The sequence below is a fragment of the Phodopus roborovskii genome, unplaced genomic scaffold, assembly GCF_943737965.1.
Source record: "Phodopus roborovskii unplaced genomic scaffold, PHOROB, whole genome shotgun sequence".
Lineage (NCBI taxonomy): Eukaryota > Metazoa > Chordata > Mammalia > Rodentia > Cricetidae > Phodopus > Phodopus roborovskii.
In genome coordinates, this window is record NW_026125397.1 from 1,616,577 (window position 1) to 1,641,487 (window position 24,911).

At 40.6% G+C, this 24,911-nt stretch overlaps 1 protein-coding gene across 1 annotated transcript in view; it reads right to left on the bottom strand.

Moving 5' to 3' along the window:
- Window positions 1–1,620: 1,620 nt before the first annotated feature.
- Arfgef3 (ARFGEF family member 3) overlaps window positions 1,621–24,911 on the bottom strand; it is a 134,547-nt gene continuing 111,256 nt past the window's right edge. The window contains exons 25-34 of the mRNA XM_051175354.1: window positions 22,200–22,303; window positions 21,506–21,650; window positions 19,615–19,743; window positions 17,366–17,542; window positions 15,760–15,874; window positions 14,222–14,324; window positions 13,882–14,013; window positions 11,415–11,536; window positions 3,324–4,539; window positions 1,621–1,969 (exon numbers count right to left, since the gene is read on the bottom strand). Of these exons, the coding sequence (XP_051031311.1) occupies window positions 1,778–1,969; window positions 3,324–4,539; window positions 11,415–11,536; window positions 13,882–14,013; window positions 14,222–14,324; window positions 15,760–15,874; window positions 17,366–17,542; window positions 19,615–19,743; window positions 21,506–21,650; window positions 22,200–22,303 (2,435 nt within the window). The 3' untranslated portion in view covers window positions 1,621–1,777. The remainder of the gene's footprint in view (window positions 1,970–3,323; window positions 4,540–11,414; window positions 11,537–13,881; window positions 14,014–14,221; window positions 14,325–15,759; window positions 15,875–17,365; window positions 17,543–19,614; window positions 19,744–21,505; window positions 21,651–22,199; window positions 22,304–24,911) is intronic.

Sequence of the window (24,911 nt, forward strand, 5' to 3'; positions counted from 1 at the left end):
CGAGTCCTAGCACTAAGAAACAGAGAAGCCAAACCATCTGCTTGGATTAGTTTTTAAACTGGAATTATTACCCAAGTTGAATCGCTGTCTCTGATGGCAGAGATTGTTTTGTGGGAATAGGAAAATGTCCTTTAGATTCTGTGATCGGTTTTGGTGACAATGCTGAATGGGGGTTTCTTTTTGACCACCCAAACAAACCAAAGCACCTTGCTTTGACCTTGCAGATAGCTATGTAGTTCTTATGGAGGGCAACATTTATGAATATCACCATTGGATAAAGTTCAACTCCCATTAGGTCCTTCAAAGCTGGAGTGAAGTTTCATCTTTAGAGGATGACATATGAATACATTGTTAGGCACCAGGGAATTGCCATGTATGCCTCAGTAACTAATCCTACACTGTAGAGTGTAAGTGGGCTTGTCTGAATAGATTTAGTTATTTATTGTTGTAATGTAAGAAATATATAAAATATGTGGTAAGGGTTGTGGAGAAGTTCAGTGTTTCCTAAGTATGAACCTCAGGCTCAATTTCTAACCCCCAGTAGATACGTTTATATATTTCAAATTAATTTTCTAGTAACACTCAGAAAAAGAAATATTCACCTAAAATATTGGTCTGGAGAGTAATTATGGTAGAGAGAAGTGTTTTATATAGAAAAAAATAGTTTTCTAAGTTCATTGTGTCTCTTCCCATTCAGTCAAGAGATTGTATAGCTGACACCATCATTTCACAATTGCATTGTAGTTGAAGGTTTACAATGACTCTATCACAGTCCCTAGCCCACCCCTTCCAGCTGTATCCCCATCCCACACTTCTTGCCCCTCCCCTGAGAAGTATGCTCACCAGATGGAGGACTCCGAGTTCATGTCCTCCAAAGGATACTGATATAAGACGAATTGCATTGTAGTCTTTCTTAAAATCTGAGTATCATACCTTACGTTCAGATAATTCTGGGGCATAGAAATGGCTGTGCAACAAAAGACTAAGGCACCATTTTTCTTTGTCTGCCTTGGGAACAGAAGCAAAGACTCATGGGACACAGGGCAGTCAGTATCAAGTCTTGTTACAGTGTGCACCAATGGGTGCTTTAAGTACTGCCGAGCCATAGACTTAAAATCATGCTAGGGCAAAATTTCCTCCCTTTAGAAACAGAGAAACAAAGGCACAACAGTACCTTACCTGGGGGAGTTGTAAATATTAACCTGAAAAACTTAACTTAAGAATAATATTAAAATGTTCCTGAATATATTTTGGAAGTCATTTTGTTTTCCTTGATTAGAACACTGGAAAAAATACACATTTGCAGTTTTCTTCCCAAGCAAACTATAATCAGAATATAAAATTTTTTTCTGATTAATTATATCTGGTGCTAGATATATGAATATATATCAGCTTGACTTACCAGCAAACATTTTCTTAGGACTTAACATTGATTTTTGAAAATGTTGGGTAAAATGGATCAGCCTAAGGAAATTACCCATTTGGGTATAATACTGCAAGCAAATGCACTTAGAAATTAGCTTTAGATTTAGAAATGTACCAAGGAATGTAGACTCTCCTGTAACAATGTGCCAGGCCAGAGATCACCGTGTCGCTTGGATGCTACTCTGGCATGGACTAGCCCAAGGCTGACTAAATAGGGAGAGCTTGGAAAAAGCTTTGTCACCAGGTTTCAGAGAACTAGTTTCCCAGAGACCTAGTTTAAGTGGGCTGGTGGTAGGGAAAATGCAATCAGCTGGATGGGTAGGCAGACTCTGACCACAGGGATTTGTGTCCTCTAAACGATGATGTCATAGACACGGCCTACTCTTCCCAGCCATTCCCTCACAGCTTGACGAACTCTGATGTCAGTCACATGACAGGTCAGCTGGCTGATGCATGGGAACACTGCAGGCTGAAGGGCTGTGAAGGTCTGGTCTGGAAGGATTTGAATCTGATTGAGGACTGTTAGCACCATGTTGGTCCACGCCTACGAGAAAGGATGGGAAGAGAATTATCTCATGGAAATCTGTAAACGGTTTCTTCAGAATTAGCTCTAATAGTTGAATGTGCCTGTAATAATCTGGTTTCCATTTCACACATTGAAGGATGTGAAGAGAATCATCTAAAACAAGGCATATCTTATGTTTAGCTTTCACAAACTGTAAGGAATAAAAATGCAGGAGGAAATGTATATGGGGCATTGAAAGTTCAGTTAGCTGTTGGCTAACACCTGGATTACTTGAGATAATTCTACCTTAATTTAGGAGGTTTAAAATCATTAAAATCCCAACACATTTCTAAAAGCAATTAAGATGATTAAAATATAGGATTCACCAAGCAATTTATGAGCAAAAGAATAAACCACTATCTCATGGTTACTGGATACTAAAAACAAAACAAAACCATGTTAAAAACAACTTAGTCTAAACCAGTGATGTCACTCAGGATAGAGGCCTTGCCTTGCATTCATGTGGTCTTAGGTTTAACCCTAGTACTGAAGACACCAGCCTAGCAAACTTATGCAATTTCTGTCTTATCAAGTTTACTTCTCTGTTGAAAACATCCGCAAGAGTCATGCTAATTTCAAATGTATGTACATGCAGAGATTCCTAGAGTGCCCCCCCCCATGTACTGCCCCTGTGACTAGACTCTATAGCAAAGGGCTTTATCTAGACTCTCCCTTGTTCTTTGTTTCCATTTTTGTCTTATGCCAAATAAACCCTAACGGTGATGCCTCCCCCTCAAACTCATTGACATGCTATATATGTGCTCGAGATGGTTCAAACAGTTCACTTTAACACGGCAGCCTCCACTCTGGCTTTTTCCTTTATGCAGCATTACTTCAGAATATCCTCAGTGCCATATTCAAATGACAAAAGGAAGGCTCAATGGCAGCTAAAGCCCATTAATTTTATCAATGTTAGCAACTTTTTTATACAGGTGGCTTCCTATGTCTCAGTTTTGTGTCATGATAGGAAAAAAAAAATGGTTTTTCTGAAATGAACTGGGGAGAAAATTTGTTTCTGAGGCAGATGCCACAGTCTAGGTCCAGTCATTCTGGCTTGGAGATGTGATTTGTATTGCATTTCTCTCTCTACCTCTCTGTCTGTCTGTCTTTCTGTCTGATGTAGCCTAAACTGTCCACAGCATATGAGTCAAATATGGCCAAGGATTACCTTGACATCATGATATTTCTGTCTCCACTTCCTCTTTGTGGGCATCGAAGGACTGACCATACCACCCAGGGCTTCCTGCATGCTGGGCAAGCACCCAGCCACCCAGGCTTTGCAAGGGGGACACTTCTGGTATCCGCAACCCAGAGAACTACTAGCTGGACTCACCTGGATCTGTGCCTCTGCATCTCGCACAGAGACACTCAGGGAGCTTCCGGTGGAGCCAGAGCGGGGCCTCTTCTCCTGCCTCAGCAGCTCTGGGCCTGCGCTGAAGGAATGGCGCATCTGTCCTTGGTCCATGAGATGCTGTGGCCGCTGAAGCAGCGGGGAATCAGGACCCCGAGGCCCCAAGGGCTCCCCCTTCTTATCAACCTTGACTTCCTTGGGGAAGGCAGGCAGGTTGTGCGGCTGCCTCCTCTTCTTGTACTCAGTCATCAGCTTTGAGATGGTCTTGTCAGCAGCCATGGTGCAAATTTTGTTCCCTGCGCTCTCCCACCACTCTTTCTTGCGGCCAGGATCCTTCTTCTCTGTCTTGGGGCTGGGAGGCAGCATCAGCATGTCCCCACTGCCCACCCTCAGGCTTAGAGGCTCACTTAGATGCTCCCTGCGGTCATCTTCTGATGGTGTGTTTTTCCCAGAGAAGCCACCTGTGGATGGTGTGGACGACTCAGACTGGAAGGAGGGGAGGATGAAGAACGGGTCGCTCTTGAAGGCGGGCGGCTCCTCCAAGCTGCTCTCCAGGTCCAGGTGCATCTGGATGTAGTGGTTACAGAGCTCCATGCACAGCTTGTGTAGCCTCTTGACCAGCCACACCCAGTCTGCGTTGCTCACTGGCTGCACACTGAGTGATGGCAAGCGTGCCCTCCATTGCCTTTTCTCCTTGCCTCGCGGAGGGCTCACCTGCGCCGTCTCCTCAAAGATGTCTTCATCCTCCGATGAGCACTGCTGGGAGGAATCGGAGCTCCTCTCCTCCTCATCGAAGAGGACCTTCTTTACCTGCTCGGCAGTGATAGTTTCTTGGTTGGTGAGAACCGCGCAAACCAGGGCATGAAAGTAAATGTTAAAGCTCATGGCAGACTGGCGGTACAGGTTGGCTGCGCCTCCAATGCCAGACACTTTCTTCAGCAGACACTTCAGCCCTGGGCTCGTGTCGAATTCCCGGGCAGTCCTATAGGAGTCCAGCAGCAGGTCAAATATCACAGCCAGGTTCTGCATGGAGATGTATCTGAGAAAGCCAGCCAGCTTGGTGTCTGGCACTTGGACTGTTGTCTTCTCCTCTCCTGGGGAGGGGCCTTTGACAAACTCTTCCAGCAGGACATCATACAGGTTCTGGAGCAGTACTTGGTGAGAAAGCAAGCTCACTACGATCTCCCTGAAAGAAACGCTTCAAATACAAAGATGGGGCATGGTTAGTGGCTTTCTGCCGCCTTCTTTTACAGCAAAGTCGGTATGACATGTGACACTCCAAACTAAATTCACTGTTCCAAAATTATTTTTAATTATGTGTGTGCATGCACATTGCATATGTGGAGATCAGAGGACAATTTGAGGTATTCAGTTCTCTACTTCCACTACCATATGTGTACTTAATTCATCCAGCCTGGCTGCAATCACCTTTACCCACTAAGCCATCTTGCCTGCCCTTTAATATCTGTCTTTAAAAGGAGTAAACCTCTGTTTTAATCATGGCTGATAGAATTCCTGGCAGTTTGTAAAGTTCAGGAGTTATAGACTGTAGGTTAAGATACTGAATTATCAAGACATGGGAAATAAACACAACAGCTTCATTAAAAATTACATATAAGACAGGACACTCCTAACCCTTCCAACCATCTACCCTGTTTTACACACACACAGAAATCTTACTGGTTTGTTTTTGCTATCAAGACAATTTGCAAGGATCAAATGCTTTAGGTGCTGAAAATTTTATGCTACTACTATTATGGTGCTAACATTACAAAATGAAAAAAAAATGATAATATAACTCAGCCTTCTACAGAGAATCTGGGAAAGCAGCGTTCACTCAAATTCACCATCTGCTAATTTGGCCATTGGGACTGCAGAACAAATCTTGTGTGGTCATTTAATTTCTCTGAGCCAACTGTCAGATGAGTTCTGTGGGACCAAGAGATGAGAGAGAGGGCATCTGGCTGAAAGGTAGTCAGGTAACAAATAACAATCCCACACTTTTCTAATCAAGTTAACAGTTCAGATAAGGTAGTTTAATATGTAAATGCTCAAATACTTGGTTTGGGTGCTTTTTGTACTGAGGAAACGCTATTTCAGGCACTACATTTATCACTTTAATTGACCAGTGTGGTTTTAGTTCAATGTTCCTTTCATGGCTTCTAGAATTTTGTGAAAATAGCGTATACCATTCTATACCATTATACTGCCAAATAATTCCTGTAAATGATACAAGGTCCAGACTTTTTTTAAAGACTGGATCTGATGTAGCCCAGGATGGCTTCAAACTTGCTATGTAGATGAGGGTAGATGGCCTTAACTCCTGATCTCCTGCTTCCAACTCCTAAATGCTGGCACTATAGACACGAACCACTGAGCCAAACTTAGAATCCACCATCTTGTTAGTATTTTCTTGCTTTAGTCTGCCCCACTATGAACTCAAATTTTATTTCTGTTTAACAAAAACTAACACTTAAGTTAGCAGAAAAGAACAAAAAATGTCCATTAATCTAAATGCCAACTTTTCACTTCATGTAGTTGTCACTGAGGGGATAGCATGACTCCTTAAGGATGAAATGAACAATAAGGGACTGCCACCCCAAATTAGTAGCCCTGTCAGACAGCTGAAGTGACTTCTGTAATGTGTACATATATTGCACACACATACAACACATTGTCTTTTAACTATACAACTCAGTGGTGTTGAGTGTGGTCACTGCTGAATAGACATCATTGTCTCTCTAAAACCTTTTCACAACATCTCAGGGAGAAACTCTGTACATAAAAAACAAAACAAACAAACAAACAAAAAACCAAAACCAAAAACAACAACAAAAAACACAAGAACAAAAAAAAAAAAAAAAAAAAAAAAAAAAAAACTGTCACTCTCCTCCTGGTTCCTATTTAGACTCAGTATTAGTGAACCTGAATATCTGTTCCTCTGCAGAAGGTTCTAGAAGTTACCTGTTCTTGTTAGCACTGGGTGTCACCTTGACAAGTGTCTAGAATTATCTGATAAGAAGTTTGAATTGAGTAACTATCTACAAGATTGGTCTGTGGACATTCCTGTGAGTGTTGCATTAACTGAATTGTTGTAGGAGACTCCAGGTCACCATGGGCAGCATCGTTTCCTAGGCTGGTAGTCTTGGGTAAAAGAAAGTTAGTTAAGCATGAGCCTGTGAGAGCCAACAATTTATGGTTTGTGATTCAAATTTCTGTTCTGGCTTCCTTCAATGATGGACTATGATTCAGAAGTATGAGCCAAACAAATCCTTTCTTCCTTGAGTTACTTTGGGCTGGAGTGTTTTATTACAGAAACAGGAAGGAAACTAGAACAGTACTGATGGGAGATGTCATTCTGTAAATATGTTTCTCTTGTTGGTTAATGAATAAAGCACTGTTGACAAATAGGAAGGCAAGATAGGCAGAACTAAGAGACAAGGAGGATTCTGGGAGAGGTAGTAGTGAGAGGGGTCAAGATGTAGGGACTTGAGATAAGAGGTCCAGACCCTCTCTCAGGTAAGGTAAGACCATGTGGGAACACTTAGATTAATAGAAATGGGTTAATATTTAAGACAGAGCTAGCCAATAAGAAACACTAGTAACAGGCCAACGGCTTTATATCTAACACAGTGTCTCTGTGTTATTGGGGGCTGACACAGCTCTGGGACCAGGCTGGTGGGAAAGCTGCATGTAACAAAATGGTGCCTATAACATGGGTACTAAGAACTTCCACTTAGAACTTGACAAAAGCTTAAGAGAGAGAGAGAGAGAGAGAGAGAGAGAGAGAGAGAGAGAGAGAGAGAGAGAGAGACAAGCAAGGCTTCTTGGTAGAAGCATTTTTCTCAGGTGGGCTCTGTTTTGCTAGAGACAAGCAGAGACTTGTGCGATTCCTTTAAGGGAATCTTTCTGACTTAGCATAAGCAGCAAAAAACCTCAGGGCTCTTTTAAGAAGCCCTGCTAACAACTTAATGGTGTGTACAAGAACTGGCAATGGCAGTGACCACATCTCCAAGCATAGACCAAGGTGGTAAGCACAGCTCTCAGTGCTGGTGGTAAATGTATCTGCCCCCATCTTGGAAAGACGGCGGCTAAAACAGCTGTGACTTTCATTTTAGCAATGCTGTTGTTTACCAAATAAAAGACTTGTAGCTAGGAAAAGATAAAGATTTACAGTAAAGAGAGATTCAGATAAAGAAAAACCTCTAAAGGTATATAGTGTGTTTTAAAATATACTTAGGCTTGGAAGAGAAAAAGAAACAGGATAAAGTAGTTTAAAAAAAAGAATGAAAGTAGCTGGGTGTGGTGACACACACCTTTAATTCCAGCACTTGGGAGGCAGAGGCAAGCAAATCACTGTGATTTCAAAGTGAACCTGGTGTACAGAGTGAAATCTAGGGCAGCCAAACTTACACAGAGAAACCCTGTCTCAATAAATGAAAAAAAAAAAATAGAGTAAATAAAAAAGCCATGTAAAAATGGAAAATACACAGAGGGTCTGGATACTAAAAGCTATTGTGTTGTCTTTGAATTGCTCAATTGCTAATGAAAAAACTACTAAAATACACTTGATTGTTAATGCTGCTGAATTAATTCAATTTATATATTTTAAAAATGCTTTAACTTCAAAATTTAAATCTAAGGACAGGTTACTGGGGAAATGAATTTCTATTTTTGTTTCTACAGAAAATAAAAAGCTGTGGATTCTTTCCAGACTAACATAATTTGATCAAGCAAGACCCCCTGAAACAGTGTCCCAGGTGATCCAACATTCAAAACAGCTGGGACAAGGCAGCCTTGCAGATCACTACAACCAGGATTTCTGCATCTTCTTAGGAAGCAGTTTGGAAAGAACAACACCCAAATTCCCAAATGTTGTTTATAAATGTTTGTTTTCATTTAAACGGGGTTGGTTATAAATGGTTAATGATCACAACCAACCTCTTTTTAAAGGTAAAAAGGGGATTATGATATAGAAATGAATACTTTGTTTTGGAATGTATTTTCATTTATCAAAACAAATTTAAGGTCAGTTTTGTGATAAGTATATTTCTCCTCTTGTTTAGGTATTGTGTTTATGTAGCTCATTTTAAAATATAATGTATAATTCAATAATATTATAGATAGTTACCTATAATAGTCAAAACTTATTTAAGTTAGGTTTTCTAAATATACAGAGGTATATTTCAAATGGATAGACATTCTTTAAACCTTTCAAAGATCTACAGAATATGGCATTTAAAATGGTTTAGGGTTTTTCTTGACAGTGAGACATAATTGATCCTGGCAATACCACCTGCATCAGAAAGGAAGATGGACATCGAAGAAACTCGTTATGGAGTTTACTTCTAATATGGCAAGACTAGCCATTTGGACAAGATACTGCTCTTGTCTGGACTGTTTGACTTTATGCTGTATAAACTGGACATGCAGGACCCACAGGAAAGTGATTGCTGATAAAAAAGGGACATTGCTACATCTGCTTCATGGAAGAGTCTGCCAGACATATTATGGCTGAAGATGGAACATTATAGAAGAACTTCAGGTGACTGACCAGGCGAGTTGCCTCTGCAATTTCTAGAGTTTATATATTATCCTTCTGTGGCCTTTGATGGAGTTGAAGACAGATAGTTATGGTTATAGCTTTCCTTAGTTAGGATTAAAGATAAGATAAATATAAGACTTTAGAATCACAAAGATAGGATAGATGATAGAATATTTTCTTTTAATCTTGCTAAATGTTAATGAACTAAATATTGTTAACACTAGTTCTTATTTGATAACTGTTTTGTTATACTATGTTAAAGTTAAAACCCTTTTTAATTTTAGACAGAAAAGAGGAGATGATGGGAGATGTCAATCTGTAAATATGTTTCTTTTATTGGTTAATGAATAAAGCACTGTTGGCAAATAGGAAGGCAAGATAGGAGGGACCAGGAGACAAGGAGGATTCTGGGAGATGTAGAGGAGAGTCAAGATGTAGGGACTTGAGGGAAGAGGTCAGAACCCTCTCTCTGATAAGAGAAGACCACATGGAACACTTACATTAATATAAATGGGTTACTATTTAAGGCAGAGCTAGTCAATAAGAAATGCTAGTAACAGGCCAACAGCTTTATATCTAATACAGCATCTCTTTGTGTTATTAGGGGCTGATGCAGCTCTGGGATTGGGCTGGCAGGAAAACTACTGGTAACACCCTACCAATTTGGCCTAAGTGCTTCAAGTCTTCAACTTCAGAACCCAAACTAAGAAGGTAAATCTTTTACAGATCTACTTAGTTTTCTATTTTCTCTACTTTGCAGTACTATCTCAAAAGGAAGGGTAGTATCTTATCTTTTTCATTATCTTGAACATATAAAGTAGACAGTAATGATCTACACTTAAAAACTGATGTTGGGACTACAGCCATGATTTCTGCATCTTCTTAGAATCCCCCATGACAGCACCCCTTACCAGCAGGAAGTAGTTTGGAAAGAACGACGCCCAAATTCCCAAATATTGTCTATAAATGTTTGTTTTCATTTAAATGGACCTGGTTCTATAAAATAAAAAATAAATAAAAAAACTGATGTTGGGGGAATCAGGAGTTAGAATTGGGGGAAAAGTACATGGGATACTACTCTTAAAGTTCTCTTTTGTGTGACAGGCTAATGAATATATTACTTTTCATGTTCTATAAGTTGAAAAGAAATGTATGTGTATGTATGTGTACATACACAGATTATATATACATATACACACACATATATATACACATATTTCATATTCTTGTGTGTACAACAAATGCTAGTGAAAATATTCCATGGAAATTTCACCTAAATGGTTATAGTATTCAAATGGCTACATTTACAAGCTGTTACATAATCATTCAGAGCCTGTGCAATGGTAACAACTGCCTTTGTTTAGGTTGCTATAGTGAAATCCCACAGTTTGGGCTGTTTTATAATCAAAGAGGTTGCTTTCACAGTTTGGAGGTTGGAAGTCTGAGAATAGAGCATCAATATGGCTAGACTCTGGCAAGGGCTTCCTGGTGCCTGTAGATTGGTGACAAGGGAGCACTCCTGTTCCTCGCAGAGGTCCTTCTAATTGTGACCTGGGGAGTTAGTATTAGAATACAAGTTTGGAGGAATGGCAACCCAAGTCTATTGCACCAACTTGCTCCTCAAAGTGGTGAAGGGTCGAGATCTGTGCACTACCAGATCTTGTTTTGCTTCTGGCTTTCTCATTTGTTGGTTGTTTATTCTTGGATATGTAACTTGGCTTTTTCTTGTCCTCATGGATTAAATGCAAGTGGGATGTCATCTGTTGCACCATTACACAATGTTAAATAAGCAATTGTTACTATAACTATATATATATACATATATACATATAATATACATATATATACATATATATACACATATATACATATTATATATATATATATATATATTAAGTTTGTTTGTAACAAACTTGTTTACATGTCAATCCTAGTTCCCTCAACCACGCCCTCCTCCCCAGGGAGGGTGAGGCCTTCCATGGGGGAATCTTCAAAGTCTGTCATATCATTTGGAGCAGGGCCTAGGCCCTCCCCCATGTGTCTAGGCTGAGAGCATATCTCCTCTATGTGGAATGGACTCCCAAAGTCCATTTGTATACTAGAGATAAATACTGATCCAGTACCAGAGGTCCCATAGACTGCCCAGTTGTAGGAAGTTTCTTTAAGGAGGCTATTAAGTAAAAATAAGGTAATTTGGGTAGATTTTAATCCACTATATATACATCCTTTTCTAGAGGAAATCTGTATAGAAAAACAGAGAGGAATCACCATGAGTAGATTCAGAATACAGCCATCTAACTTTGATGTTTAAAACCTGCATCTCTGCTGTCAGTCACCTTATCTGTGGCTGTTCCTAATGGCACACTAAACCATATATTACATGTGTGAAATGTGGTTAAAAGGCTTACCATTTTTATGCAAACCTTTGCTAGACAAGTCCACAATGCTGTTAGTGTTCCTAGCTAAAGCCTGGATCAAAAAGAGTAAGAAGTGGGAATGGATGAGCTTTCTGTGTTGCAGTGCCGTACCTTTTCTTGGTGTGACCATTTGGTTTCTCATCAGGAGGCAGTTCAATGATGAGCTGGCAGGACTGAGCATGATCGAAGTTGTTTGGGGTCTTTGGTGAGCCCTGGGTGTCCAACATAAACACCTGTAGGGACATACAAAGGGATGGTTCAGAAGCCATACCTACCACCACCACTTGTTTGCCAGTGGCCCTGGGAAGTAGTTTATTCCCTACCTATGCCTTACTTGTAAAGAGGGATGATATAGCTGATGAAAGAAGTAAATTGAGACATGTTTATTAGATATACAAAGCATCATAACAGCAAATAATAAACCTGGCTATTAACATTAATAACTCTATTACTTCTATCACATGTCAGTTCATCACACTCCAAGTACTGATACGAAGTAGTAAATAACAAATACGAGGAGGCTGGGATGAGTTTGCTTGCTATTGTTGTGATACACTCTGTAACCAAAGCAACGTGGGGAGGAAGGAGTTAATTTCATCTTACAACTCTCAGGTCATAGTCCATCATGGAGAAGGGAAGTCAGGGCTGGAACTGGAGCAGGAACCTGGAGGCAGGAACTGAAACAGAGGCCCCGGGGGATGCTGCTTACTGGCTTTGTCTCATGGCTTGCTCAGGAAAATGACCCACAGACTTGGTCACAGACCAATATGATGGAGACACGTTTTCAACTGAGGTCTCCTCTTCCCAGATGACCCTAACTATGTCATGGTGACAAAAAACTAACCAGGATACAAGCTATATTTGTAAAAAGTCACGTGTGTGTGTGTGCGTGTATGTATACATACACGCGCGCGCACACACACACATATATATATACATCATATGTATATGTATTCATACACACACACACACACACACCAGTTCTGGTGGTATTTGCACATGCTAGACAAGAACTCTACCACTTTGCTACATTCCCTTATCTCTGGCTTTTATAACCAAGGCAGAAAAAAGAAACAAAGACTCAGCTAACCATAGTGATACAAGCCTTTAATCCCAGCTCTCAGGAAACAGAGGCAGGCAGATCTCCATGAGTTCAAGGCTAGCCTGGGCTATGTCTCAAAAAAGAAAAAACAAACAAACCAAAAACCAACCAACCAACCAACCAACCAAACAAAAACCAAATAAAGCTAAGATTCCTATCTCCTTTCCAGACCACTCTCCTATCTGGACTCCTGGTGTGGTTTGGACTCCTGGTGTGGCTTGGGCAGAAGTGACTGAAAAATAACAAACCTCTATCAGACCTCTGCTCCAAACGGTCTCAATTCTTTTGACTTAAAAGACCTTTAGATTTTTTTTTTAAAGGAAACCTTTTTTTCCCATAACTAGTTATTTCTAACTATAAGTATAGAAGGAAGGTTTGGAACTGAAGAAAGAGAAACTCTAAAAGGTGAGACAATTCCCTGTACATCTCCATTAACCACTGATTTCAGGAGAGGTCTCTCTCTGATGTCCTATCGGTTGTTGAGTTTGAAACATGGTGGCCAAGCTGTCTTGGAACTCACTCTATAACCCAAGCAAGTGTGAATTCAAGGTCCTTCTGCTTCCTGAGTGCTGGAATTACAGACATCAGTCCCATGTCCAGCTGTCATTTTTATAGTCTACCCCATGATTGCACACAAGTGAAAATACCATAGTGTGTATACGTGAAGAGTTGAACCATGTGTCACAGCTTCCTGTTTAGAGAAGCCACCCCTGAGAATGGCCACCTTGGCTTTGCTCCAAGTCCAACTTACTGCTGCAGCTGGCCATAGTTGCCCGGCTGTTGTGGCGGCTTCTAAGTTCAGCCTTATTTTCTTCTGTCCCTTCTGCTTCCTAGGGATGTGCCTCTTCCCTTCAGAACCTATTGTCATGTCCCAGGACATTATGAATGTGCTCAGCAGGGGAGGTGAGGAGCAGAATATGGAAGGCTCTTTCTCGTCTCATTGGCTGAGCACTGCTGGGGAAGCCCTTCTCAAGCAATGGGGCCAGGGAACTTCTCAATGCATCAAAGTGCTTGTGAGCCACCTGATATGGGCGCTAAGAACCAAACCCACTTTGTATGAAGATATTTTTAATGATTGGCTACACACAATTCAAAAGTGCTAAGTCACTTAAAAATATTAAGGACTGTGTTCTGTATGCATGATAAAAATGTAATCATGAGACATCTTTAGTCACCCTATTTAGCAACAATAGTATTAAGAAAACCTTCGAGGAAGCCTAAGCAAGGTGTAGATGAAGTCCAGGCTTCAGGATAAGTTCTGATCTAAGTGATAAAGGATGTAACCTGCAAGGGGTTGTGTGGGGAGAATGAGCTAAAGTCATTGCAGTGGGAAAATGGTACTGGCAAGGGCTTAGGGCCTTAACGTGTATGTCTTTAAGGGAGTAAGAGATGCCTGGTGATGCAGGACATCAAGGATGACTCTCGAGCATGCATCTCAGGCTTCTGAAGTCTCAACACCCATAGTCCAACTCTTACCTGCTGGGCCATGGCCCGGATGCGCCAGTACTCTGCCTCAGCACTCGGGGAGGAGGATGGGGCTGCTACCCGCACCTGGCAGCCTTCCCCGCTGAAGCCTTCTGTACCACTGTGGAAGCAGCCTAGTAGGTCCTAGAGAGGAACAGCAGGGTTCATAGGGTTCAGAGAATGGAAGCTGACACTGATCAAAAAGAACAAACCCAGATAGTTTTCCCCCCTCATGTTCTGCTACTGTGTAACTGTATGAGGAACAGGCAGAACTCAGGTGCCCAGTCTGACCAAGCCGCAGGGGGCTAAGAAAGAAGAAAACCACTTTGCTTCCCTCCTTGTGGGGTCTTACCTTCACTGGCTTGAGTGTGGCAGAGAAGGCATCCTGCAGGGCACAGCATGCAAGTCGCCACATTTCCTCAGTGAACACAGGACCAGCTGTCACCAGGACATACCTGCCAGAAGGCACATCCTGAGTCCAGACATTCTATTCTCCTCAGTGTTGACTGGAGCACAGGTTTATCATGTAGTTGCTCTGCAAGCCCTCCTGTTTTCTACCCCTCTCATATTCCACTGTCAAGATACTAACATCTAAACCATTTTCATTTAGAAACATCAATGGATTTCCATTGCAAACAGACAAGTGTTTAACCTTGGACTTATATGCAGGGCTGTATACCCTTCATTCATTTCCCATCCTGGCCAAATGTGCTACCACTCTATTACAAATCCTAGCTACATTAAAACGAGACCCAAACTCTTGTTGTCCCTTATCTTCTTGGACCTGTTGTCTCGTTCTCCCAGCTGGAATATTATCACCTAGGAAAGACTTACCGGAAAGTCTCTGGCTTTGAATACAGTGTCCCCAGTGAGTGGCTGTTTGGGAAGGATTAAGATGTGTGGCCTTACTTAAGGCTTCAAAAGCTTTTAACCATCTTCTGTGGGGTGTGCTCTCTGCTTTCTGCTTACAGTTTGAGCTGTTCTCCTGACACACCCTGGCTCCAGCATCATGGATGTTAACTCCTTGGAAATGTAAGCCCGATTAATTGTTCTTTTATAAGTTGCCTTCGTCACAGTGTGTTTTCATTGTAGCAGTAGAAAAATAACAAAGACAATCACTTTGGTGTAGAAACCAAGTGTCACCATTACTACCTTTACTCTCACTCTTGTCCTTTCTGGGTATTAATCCTCCCCCCAGGTGTTAATAATAATCAGTTTTCAATGGCCCTCTCTCTGCTGGTTCTTACATTTGTCTTTGAGACATGGCCATGCTGTATAACCTAAGGTGGTTTTGAACTTAAAACCTCTTTGCTCTACCTCCTGAGTGCTGGGATTACAAGTGTGTGTGTACCTGACAATTTTGTGATCACTCTTGGTATCTACACTAAAGAGATGGAGGGGCCTAGAAATCTAGTAACATTCTCTCAAGAAGAAGTTTATGTCCTTATTGTATATAGGGACAGTACTCTATACCCCAAAATGGGCTTTATTAGGAGCAGGAGTAAGGCCTAAGAGCAAGATGGTAAGACCTAAGAGAATCCTCCAAAGGGGTCCATAGGACCCAGGAGCAGATTTAGGCAAACTACCTGGCAGGTAGGAGCTGGTAGTGGGTACCAAGTGTTGGGTTCTACCCACCATGCTCCTCCATCACTCCTGAAGAAAACCTTTTCCCTTTGTCTCCAAGGAAACCATCCATCACTTTCTCTACCCCCATTTACACTAAGTACTTGCAGACTAAACACAAAAAAGGACTATTAACTATAATTTACTTATAAAAAGCAATCTAAAAAGTAAGTAACTACCATAAAAGATAATGCTTTTGGATTCCATAATAAAACTCTTCCCTCGGGGAGAGCCAATGGCTGGGAGAAGCAATGGACCTTTTCTCACCTAATGCAGGAACAGCCCACTCTGGAGATGGTTTCTGTGGGTTTGGCCACACATGCCACCAGCAGCTCAAAGAGATCCTTCAGCATGGTGTTGATCATACTCTCATACCTGATATCTACAGGAAGAAGTAATAAGGTTCTTAGGCCTCTGGTGGAAAGGGAGAGAATGAAATGGCCATCTCTAGCAAAACAAGAAAGTCTAGACAAAAAAAGATATATATAGGAAGAAGAAAACAAGATGGTGTAGCTTCCTTTCTATCCCCTCAAAACAAAATACAGCAAAGCAAAGTTTTACTTGGAGTCCTTTTACCAAATTTTGATATGTTTCATTCTTTTTTTAGATACAGCAAGATGAAATATGTGGTTCACTGTTTTCATGTATGTTTTGCTCAGAGTTTAGCATATAACTAATCTACTCAGACAAGACAAAATATTATATATGACTTGAAAATGAGTTGCTGAAAGAAAATGCTTCTATCAAGGAAAGTTTGAACATGCATGTTTTCCTTGGTGCTGAAAGCTGAATTACATGTAAGTGCTCTTGGAAAACAACAATCTCATCTCAGTTTGGCGACTTCTGAACCCTGTCAATCTGGCTTCCATCTGCACATCCTTTGCAGACTGAAGGGAAGAGATATTCCCCAAGCCAGTCTGTTATCAAGAAATGCATCTTGTGATACCACAGAAGCAATTTTCAGTGGTACTGTATACTGCCCTCCCTGTGCAAAGCAACAGCCTGCTCAAGAACATCACCCCTTGAGACACACTCCCAACCTCCATGTTGAAATTCTTCCCCCCCCCTTCAGCATTAGATTCCCCCCCTCCTCTGTGGGAAATTCCCTCCCTTTCTACCAGCTGTGGAAAATCCCCCATCAGTATTCTTATTTGCAGGACAATTTGTCCTCTCTTATTCGTGCTCCCTGGGGCTAACATTCTGCTTGGTTTCTTTTGTCTTTTGTAGCAAGGGGGCCTCTTGACACTTTGTTTGAAGTTCTGTTTCTTCTTCCTCCCAAACCTTCCTAAGCAATTCATAAGCAAGAATCCCACTTTCACAGAGGCCCCTGCTTGGGTGCCTGGGCTGCTGACCTGCCTATCTGTCCCTTTTTTATATGCTACTTTCAACTTAACTCTCTCTTTTTTTTTTTTTCTAAAATGCCACAGACATTAAGAAACTTCCCATAATTCCTGCTCTGATATGTAACTTGCTGGTGATAACTGGTGTCTTTCCTAAACTCTATTTCTTTTATTTGTCCTCTTTAGATGAAGAAGCAATAGACATCCCACCTCTGCATACTTGGCTGTGGGGATTTTTAAAAGTTATGTACTTGAATATGCCTTCCCTCTCCCTATGCATTGCTATGCTAGACCTGCTATTAGGTATTGTATCGTCAATAGCAAACAGAGCATTCTGTTTGAAATTTTATAGAGGCTGCATGAGGTATCAGTTTCCCCTCCAATGATATGGTATTTGATTACTGGTACTAACCACGTGTTTCTATTTCATTAATTCCCAGGACAAAGGCATATGCATCAGGCATTCACTAAACACTTTAGATAATGATGCTGCACGCAGAAACAGTGCCCACAAGGGCTGACACTGTGGCTACCTGAGTGTAGGAAGCTCTGAATGTGCTCCACCACCAGCTCGCAGGACAGACCAATGGCATGCTTGAAGTTAGCCGATGCTACGTCCCAGTAGGAATGGTCCTTGTGGCTACGACGGAGCCACAGAGACATCACAGGAAGGAGAAGGTGAACGACTGCATAGATTCCAAATCCTGGGCCTGATAAAGAAAGGGAAAGGTCAGAATTGCTATTTCAAGAGGAGTAGGGATTTCTGGCTATGGCTGCTTTCAAAGATCTCTTTCAAAAGATTTCCCCAGTCTCTGAGAAAGTATGAGAGGGATTGACAATTCACTAGGGGTGATAGCAGGGACATTTTTCTTCTTTGTATGATTTTAGCAGGTATAGAATACACAAAATATATTACATTTGCATTTATATGGAACACAGTTTTAACAGTCTGGGTCTTACTGTGTTGCCCAGACAGGACTTTAACTCCTGGATTGAAGTGTTTTCTTGTCTAAGCCTCCTGAGTAGCTCTGTGACCACAGGCATTTCTCATCACACTAGCCAAGAGGTTGAAAGATTACTTTTTGATAAATATAAAGAACAAAGTTTATATTATAAACAATTCTTATTTTCACTGACATACACTATTTCCATTATACATAGATTAATTTAATCAATTTCTATACTGATAGACATTTAAGATGTGATTTTTTTTTATCCTGTAGACAATGATATAAAGAAAATCCTTGTGCCTTTTTTTAAAAAAAATAGTAGATTAAAAAAATTTATTTTAAAATCAAGGTACAAGTAGAATAGGCTGGTACATGCCTCTAATTCTAGCACTTGGGAAGTCACATCAGCTAGACTACCAGTTCAGGTCAATGTGGGCTGACCCAATAAGCAAAAACAACAAGAAACCCCCAAATAAATGAAAGTTACAAAAGATAATAAACATGAAATTTACATAGTATAGAGAGGGACAAAACTTACCTACAGATATAATTCCATTTTACCATATTTCCTTAGTTTTTGAATGTATGTATATACATACGTATTTATAAATGTATGAAGTTTCATATAGTTGATCCCACATTTAAATAAATGTCACTCACACTTATTAACTACTTCTTACTCAGTGTTCATAATTTTTATTGTAGCATTTAAGAGAGTTCAACAAATAGACGTATATTTTTTAGCACTAAAATCCATTCATACATATCATGTGGTAATTAATATGAAAACTGAAAATGGCACTTACTAATGAGATGCATAACTGTTCAATGGAATGCTTTTAGATATTAAATATATGAGACTAGCTACAAACTTTGGAATGGGTTTTGAGAAGGTGTTAATATCAAATCTTCACAACAATGAAGAGACATCTAAGGTTCTAATTCTATTAGTAAAAGCTAAAATTTTAGGGTTGGAGAGATGGGTCAGCTATTAAGGACACTGGCTGCTCTTAACTGAACCCTGGCCCAGAGGACCAGAGTTCAATTCCCAGCATCCACATGGTACCTACCTCACAACAGTCTGTAACTTCCGTGCAGGAGATCTGATGCCCTCTTCTGGCCTCTCCTGGCATTGCATGCATGTGGTGCACAGACATTTGTGTAGGCAAAGCACCAATAAAAGAAAACACCTTACATGTCTATAAAATTGTGTTTGAAACTGGGATCTATATGTAAAATGAGAAAACAAATTCTCTTTTATGTGTGACTTGAATAAAAGCAAGTTGAAAAAAATTGTCTTTGAGGAAACTTTGGAATGAAAAATATATATGCTAAGTTTTTAAAACTCCAATCAACAGACCTCTTCTTTCGTACACAGGGGACTGTCTGAGGCGTTATGTATCTTTTCCAATTCTAATCATCCTGACAAGAGGTTGCTTGGTACAGCATGTGCTTAGGAGTGATGGATCTGTTGAACTCTCCTGACACCCTGGGGCTGTATAGCCTGCAAGATCTGGCCAAGGAAGAAGGATGCAATCATGGCAAATGGCAAAGTCAGCGGGCTTACAGAGACACTGATGGCACAGATGGATCGATGTGGGAGTTCAACACTGCCAAACCACAAATCTTTTGTAAAAACTTGAGGGACGTACCTGACCCTTCACTTCACTGTAGCCATTCAACACATATTTACTGAGCATCTATTGTATGTGGAACTTTGCATTAAATGTAAGAAACAGTGATAGCAGGTAAACATCCAAAGAGATGTTTTCTTGCAAATAGTCACATGTCTAACAACCCTTCCTCCAGTAGAAACAGATGTAGACATTTACCAGGTGTTTTGGTGACATCTCTCAACAGCTCAAAGAGTAAATCTAAGGTTGGTGGTTGGTGTTGCCGTGGACAGTTGGACACAGCTGCTGTTAGCTGCTCCAACAGGATGATCCAAACTTCTATCAGACCTGGAAAACAAAAAGCAGATCTCTCTGACCCAGATATCCATCACAAAGAAGCCTCACAAGCTCTCAGGGAACACCACACACATATAAATCCTAAGGGGCTCTGGAATGATAGTCCTCCCCCAGAGTGTAGCCCTGAATGCCTGCGAGTAGCAAAGAATGGTTAATATGGTCTGACAAAGTCAAAGGAAAACACAGGACTCAAATTCTCCCATGATTCCTCACTTTAAAATTGGCACTCTTCTATGAAAATTCTATATTGAAATGACTGTCAGATGTCTTGGGAGCTATCAAATCATAATAAAAATATAAAATGGTCTGTTTAGTTTTATTTCCTGTCTGTCCTCTTGTTTTTTCTGTGTAAGACAGGGTCTTCTGTAGCCGATGCTAGCCTCAGACCTGCTATTTAGCCAAGGATAATCTTGAACTCTGATTGGTATTTCCCACCTCATATACATGCAACACACAAACACCTAAACAGTTCTCTGAACTGATATATTCCTAGATATTATCATGGACTCCCAATATACATAATTATCCTGCCCAGTGAAAAGTACAACTATTTACAAAAATCACAAGCATACGTAGAATATACAAAGCTAGGCATAATAGTTGATGGGGGGGACTTTATATCAAAATTTATAGTCGATCATTCATCTTCCAAGTGCTGGGATTTCAGGCAGTTGTTACATATCCTATTTATGCATTTCTGGAGATCAAACCCAGCGCATCACACATGTGAGGTAGCCTAAGTCACATCCCTAGACTCCTTGTCTACTATTTTCTTTGTAACTTTAGTGGCATCAATTACATATATCATGTTGTGTAACCATTAATACTGTTTCGATAATTTTTGTCATTTGTAGCTGATTTGTCATATATATTTTCCTCTTTCTCTCTCCTTTTAGTCTGAGGTGAAACACAAAATTTTATTATAGACAACAACATTAGCTCCTGCTCATAAGTATGTTGGTTGAAGGTTTCAAATATTCAGTCAAAATTATTCTTACTCATAGTTTAAATTGTTGCATTAGATATGTATTCCTCCCAATAATATTTTCTCTATCCAATTTTATGAGGTTTTACCATTTAAGATAGCTATCAAACACTGTAAACTTCTAACCACTGCTATAATTGAAGGACAGAAATAAAAACATCCTTCAAGAGTATTTGAAATGCTTGGAAAGTGGCCTAATTAAGACATGGACCAGATGAAATCTTCTGAGGTCATAGGCAGCAGGTATGGACAGGAAAATCAGAGTTACTCGATCGATAGGAGTCTAGTTTGCAGGAGGTTGCATGGGGCCTAATTTGAATCAGATTCTTTAAAAGTATTCTTTCCTCAGTCTATCAGCTTCGTTGGCCACAGATAGAGTCTCTCCTCAGAAATGGCTTCATTTCCCCTGTCTCTAACCAAATAGTCTTAGGGAAGTAATTGTGTTTCCTTGAAGCTAGTGAAGTCAATTGCTAGACTATTTAAGTACCAGTGCAATTTTGTCCTAATTTGCTAAATTCAAGAGACATCAGAGTTTGAAACTTATTTGGTGGGATCTGCATAGCTGTGATGGTTTTACACAGAGCTATCCATGTGAGAAGAATGGGTTAGTGTTGACTTTAGGGAGTCTGTGGAAACTCTGGTTAAGCTTATCATGATAAAAATTATAGAAATGGGTGACCACTCTTATGATCTGTAAACAAAATTTGTTGCCTAACATTCTCGGACCAAGAATACAACAAAGAATCCTCGTCAAATCAACAAACTTACCAGTTTCATCATCGAAATCTGACAGGACTGATTCAATTCCATCCTCGCTGCTCGCCGACTGCTCCTGAAGCCTTCGTGGCAAGCTGGCAAGTCGCCCACTAAGGAATATTGGCTTTAAGGGCATTTTGTAGATCTTGGCCAATAACTAAATAAGAAGACCACACCAAATAGTGCACTTATATATTGGAAAATTCTCAGTGTTGGAGGGCAGTGAGATTATAAACTACTATTAAAAGGGCTTCAACTAGCAGGACTCCTAAAGAATGAAAGTTTTTGTGATTTGCATTCAAAACATAACAAAGCATTTCTATCAAGAAGCAGATGCAATGATACTCATTGGCAACAAAACAGTGGCTGATTTTTCAATGTGTGTGTATGTGCGTGTGTATTATCTATACATATATATTTATAAACTCACTAAGGTCACTGTGAACATGTCTAATATTTTTGTCTGTGGGGGACCCCAGAGAAGAGTCTACAGGAAAATGGGTACAAGACTATGGCTTCCCCTTCCCACAGTGCAACCTCCCAGGAAGCAGAGGAGCAAGAGAAAGCTGGGGGGATGGAGAGGTCTGGGAAGGTGGAGGAGCTGAAAGTGTCTCCTTGGCCTCAGCTAGAGACATTTGCTGATGTTTTATAATTGCCCTATGAGGCAGATGTGGGACTTAGAGCTGTGTTCTGGCCTCCCCAGTACCTGAGAACAGCGTCTGAGATAATCCAGAGCAGGCAGGCACAGGTCTGTGGATGTGGCTCCCACTCCAGGGACACAGTCTCCAATCTCTTTACAGTCCACCTCCCCTAGGGCAATGTGGGGACAGAGACAAAATTACCTGTGTTCTCCAACCACAACAGAAGATGTGATTACTTATATCTTATCTGAATAAATATACATAAAAGGAAAGAAAAATTACAGTATAACCCTGACAAGATTATCCATGAGTCCCCCCCCCCCACATACACACATGAGGACCATTTTGTCTGTTCTGGTCCAGGACTTCTGGTGGCTGAGAGTATTTCTGCACTCCAGCGCATTAATTCACTTCTCTGCTGAATGCTGTGACTTTTGGGGCTTTGGCGACAGAAGGCAGGCAGTCCCAGAGGCGGGCCTTGCTTGCACATCTGGAATGAGGCTCTTGGCCTCCTCCCTTGTTGGATTTTATCTGCTGCCAGCTCTAAATGATGATAGTTAATGAAGAGTCCAGGAAGAGTACACATATTGGGTTTGAAGACACAGGCAACGTAATTGGATGGAAATTAGTTAATTTTTACATAGTTGTAGAGATTTAACCCATCTCTGGAAAAGATTTTCTTTGATTTCCATTGAATATTTTTTTTAATTTTATTTTACATAGCTTGTTGGAGCCCATTCCTTATGGTAGGATGCCATGCTCAGTCTTAATGCATGCGAGAGGGGCCTGGCCCTGGCTCTGCCCCAATCTATTTTGCCAGACTTGCTGACTCCTCATGGGAGCCCTTACCTGTAAGGAGAAGTAGATTGGGGGTGGGCTGGGGGAGAGTGAGGGGAGGTGAGAGGAGGGGCGAGGGAACACTGTGGTCGGAATGTACAATGAAATCAAAAACTTAAAATGGAAAAAAGATTTCTATAGGTAAATAAACAAGAATTATAATTTTTATTTTCAGTGTCATGAATCTATTTCTATACGTCTAATAAAATTATTCCACAGCACTGTAATTATAGCTAATTGTCTGCAATTGTAGCAGCAAGCACACCCTTCCCTATGGGTAAATAGACATAATTACTAGGCATTAGTTAAAATTCAGAAGCAATGAGGCATGATTCTACATAAAAGAAATGAATGAATCCACATTCTCGATTAGGGTTGGCAAACTTTTTGTGAAGGGCCAGAGAGCAAGTACTTAACGTTCTGTAGGTCACCCTGTCTGGGTTACAACTTTACTCCTGTTGCTATAGCACAAGGTCGAATAAAATTGTTTTAAAGAAAATCTGTAGTGCTAGATTTGGAATTGTGAGTTTTCCAGCCCCTGGTTTGCACTCATTTACCTTACAGCTAAGAACAGAGGCCAGGGTGAATTTGTGCTGGAAAAGCAGCTGCTAATGAACAATAGCGTAACTTCCCATCCTCTCCATCGTAGCCGGTGTTACCTTGTTTATATTGTGTACCCACGTATTTACTGGCTCTCTGGTACACAGGAAGCATAGCTGTCTGGGGTGCTCTGTCTTTCCCACTGAACCCCAAGCCTTGACCTTCTACTTCATAGATCACACAGTGATATAGAGCTCATCTTTTCAAAATACCTTCCTGTGCACATTAATAACTTGGCATCTCCACATTTCAGCCCCTAACTTTTCTCTAAGGTAAAGTCTTAAAGTTCTAACGTGCTGCTACACACCTTTACCTGAGTATGTCACAGACACTCGGTGTGTCTAACTGACCAAGGAAAATTTGTTACCTTTCTTTTTCGTCATGGACTAAGTACTTGGACACACATGACTTGACAACATGAGTGGAAAATTTCAGAAATAAGAAATCCCTAAGTTTGAAATTACATGTTTTTATTGGCAGCAAGATGGAATGTCACACTCGCTCCATCCCATCTGGGATGTGTTCTGCCTACAGGCTGGATATGGTTCCTACCTACTTTCACTTGACAACCTGGGTTGTCATACTACCTGGTATGATATCCATGTATTATGATCACTTTGTAAAATTTTTACTATTTATTTTTATTTTTATGCATATGAGTGTCTTGCCTGCATGCATGCCTGTGCATCTCTGGTATGCCTTGTGCTTGAGAAAGCCAGAAGAGGGAATTATAGCCCCAGGACTGGAGTTACATGGCTGTGAGCTGCCATGTAGGTGCTGGGAATTGAACCCAGGTCCTCTGAAGGAGCAACCAGTACTCTTAACAGCTGAGTCATCTTTCCAACCTTTATCATTAGTTTTTGTTAGTCTAATGCAATACCTGCTTCATAAATTAGCTGATGGTATGTATGCATAGGAAAAATAGAGAATTCACAGGCTTGGTATCAGGAGTGCTTTTAGGAACCTACTGGTGGTCTTAGAATGCATCTCTGTAGAGGGCAATTGTATTTTGCAACAGAACAGATTGCCTACAGCTCAAACTAATAGAGTAATTCCTGTGCTTTCATTTTGTTCTTACTCCAAAAATAAGGATGACACAAGTGTAACAACTTCCTTGTGTCCAGTTTCTTTCACAGAGAAATGACCAATGCATCAATTATCTATCGAGAAGATAAAACAACATCAACTTTCTATTTTCCTTATTTCCAAGGTTCTCAGCTTCCATATCCAGGAGCTCTGTGTGTAAACCTCTTAGATGTGTAAATGTCTTCTAAACTTGTGGTTTAATCCCTGCCCCTTCTCTCCATCTCATCCAGATGAAGCTGTGCTTTATAAATCCC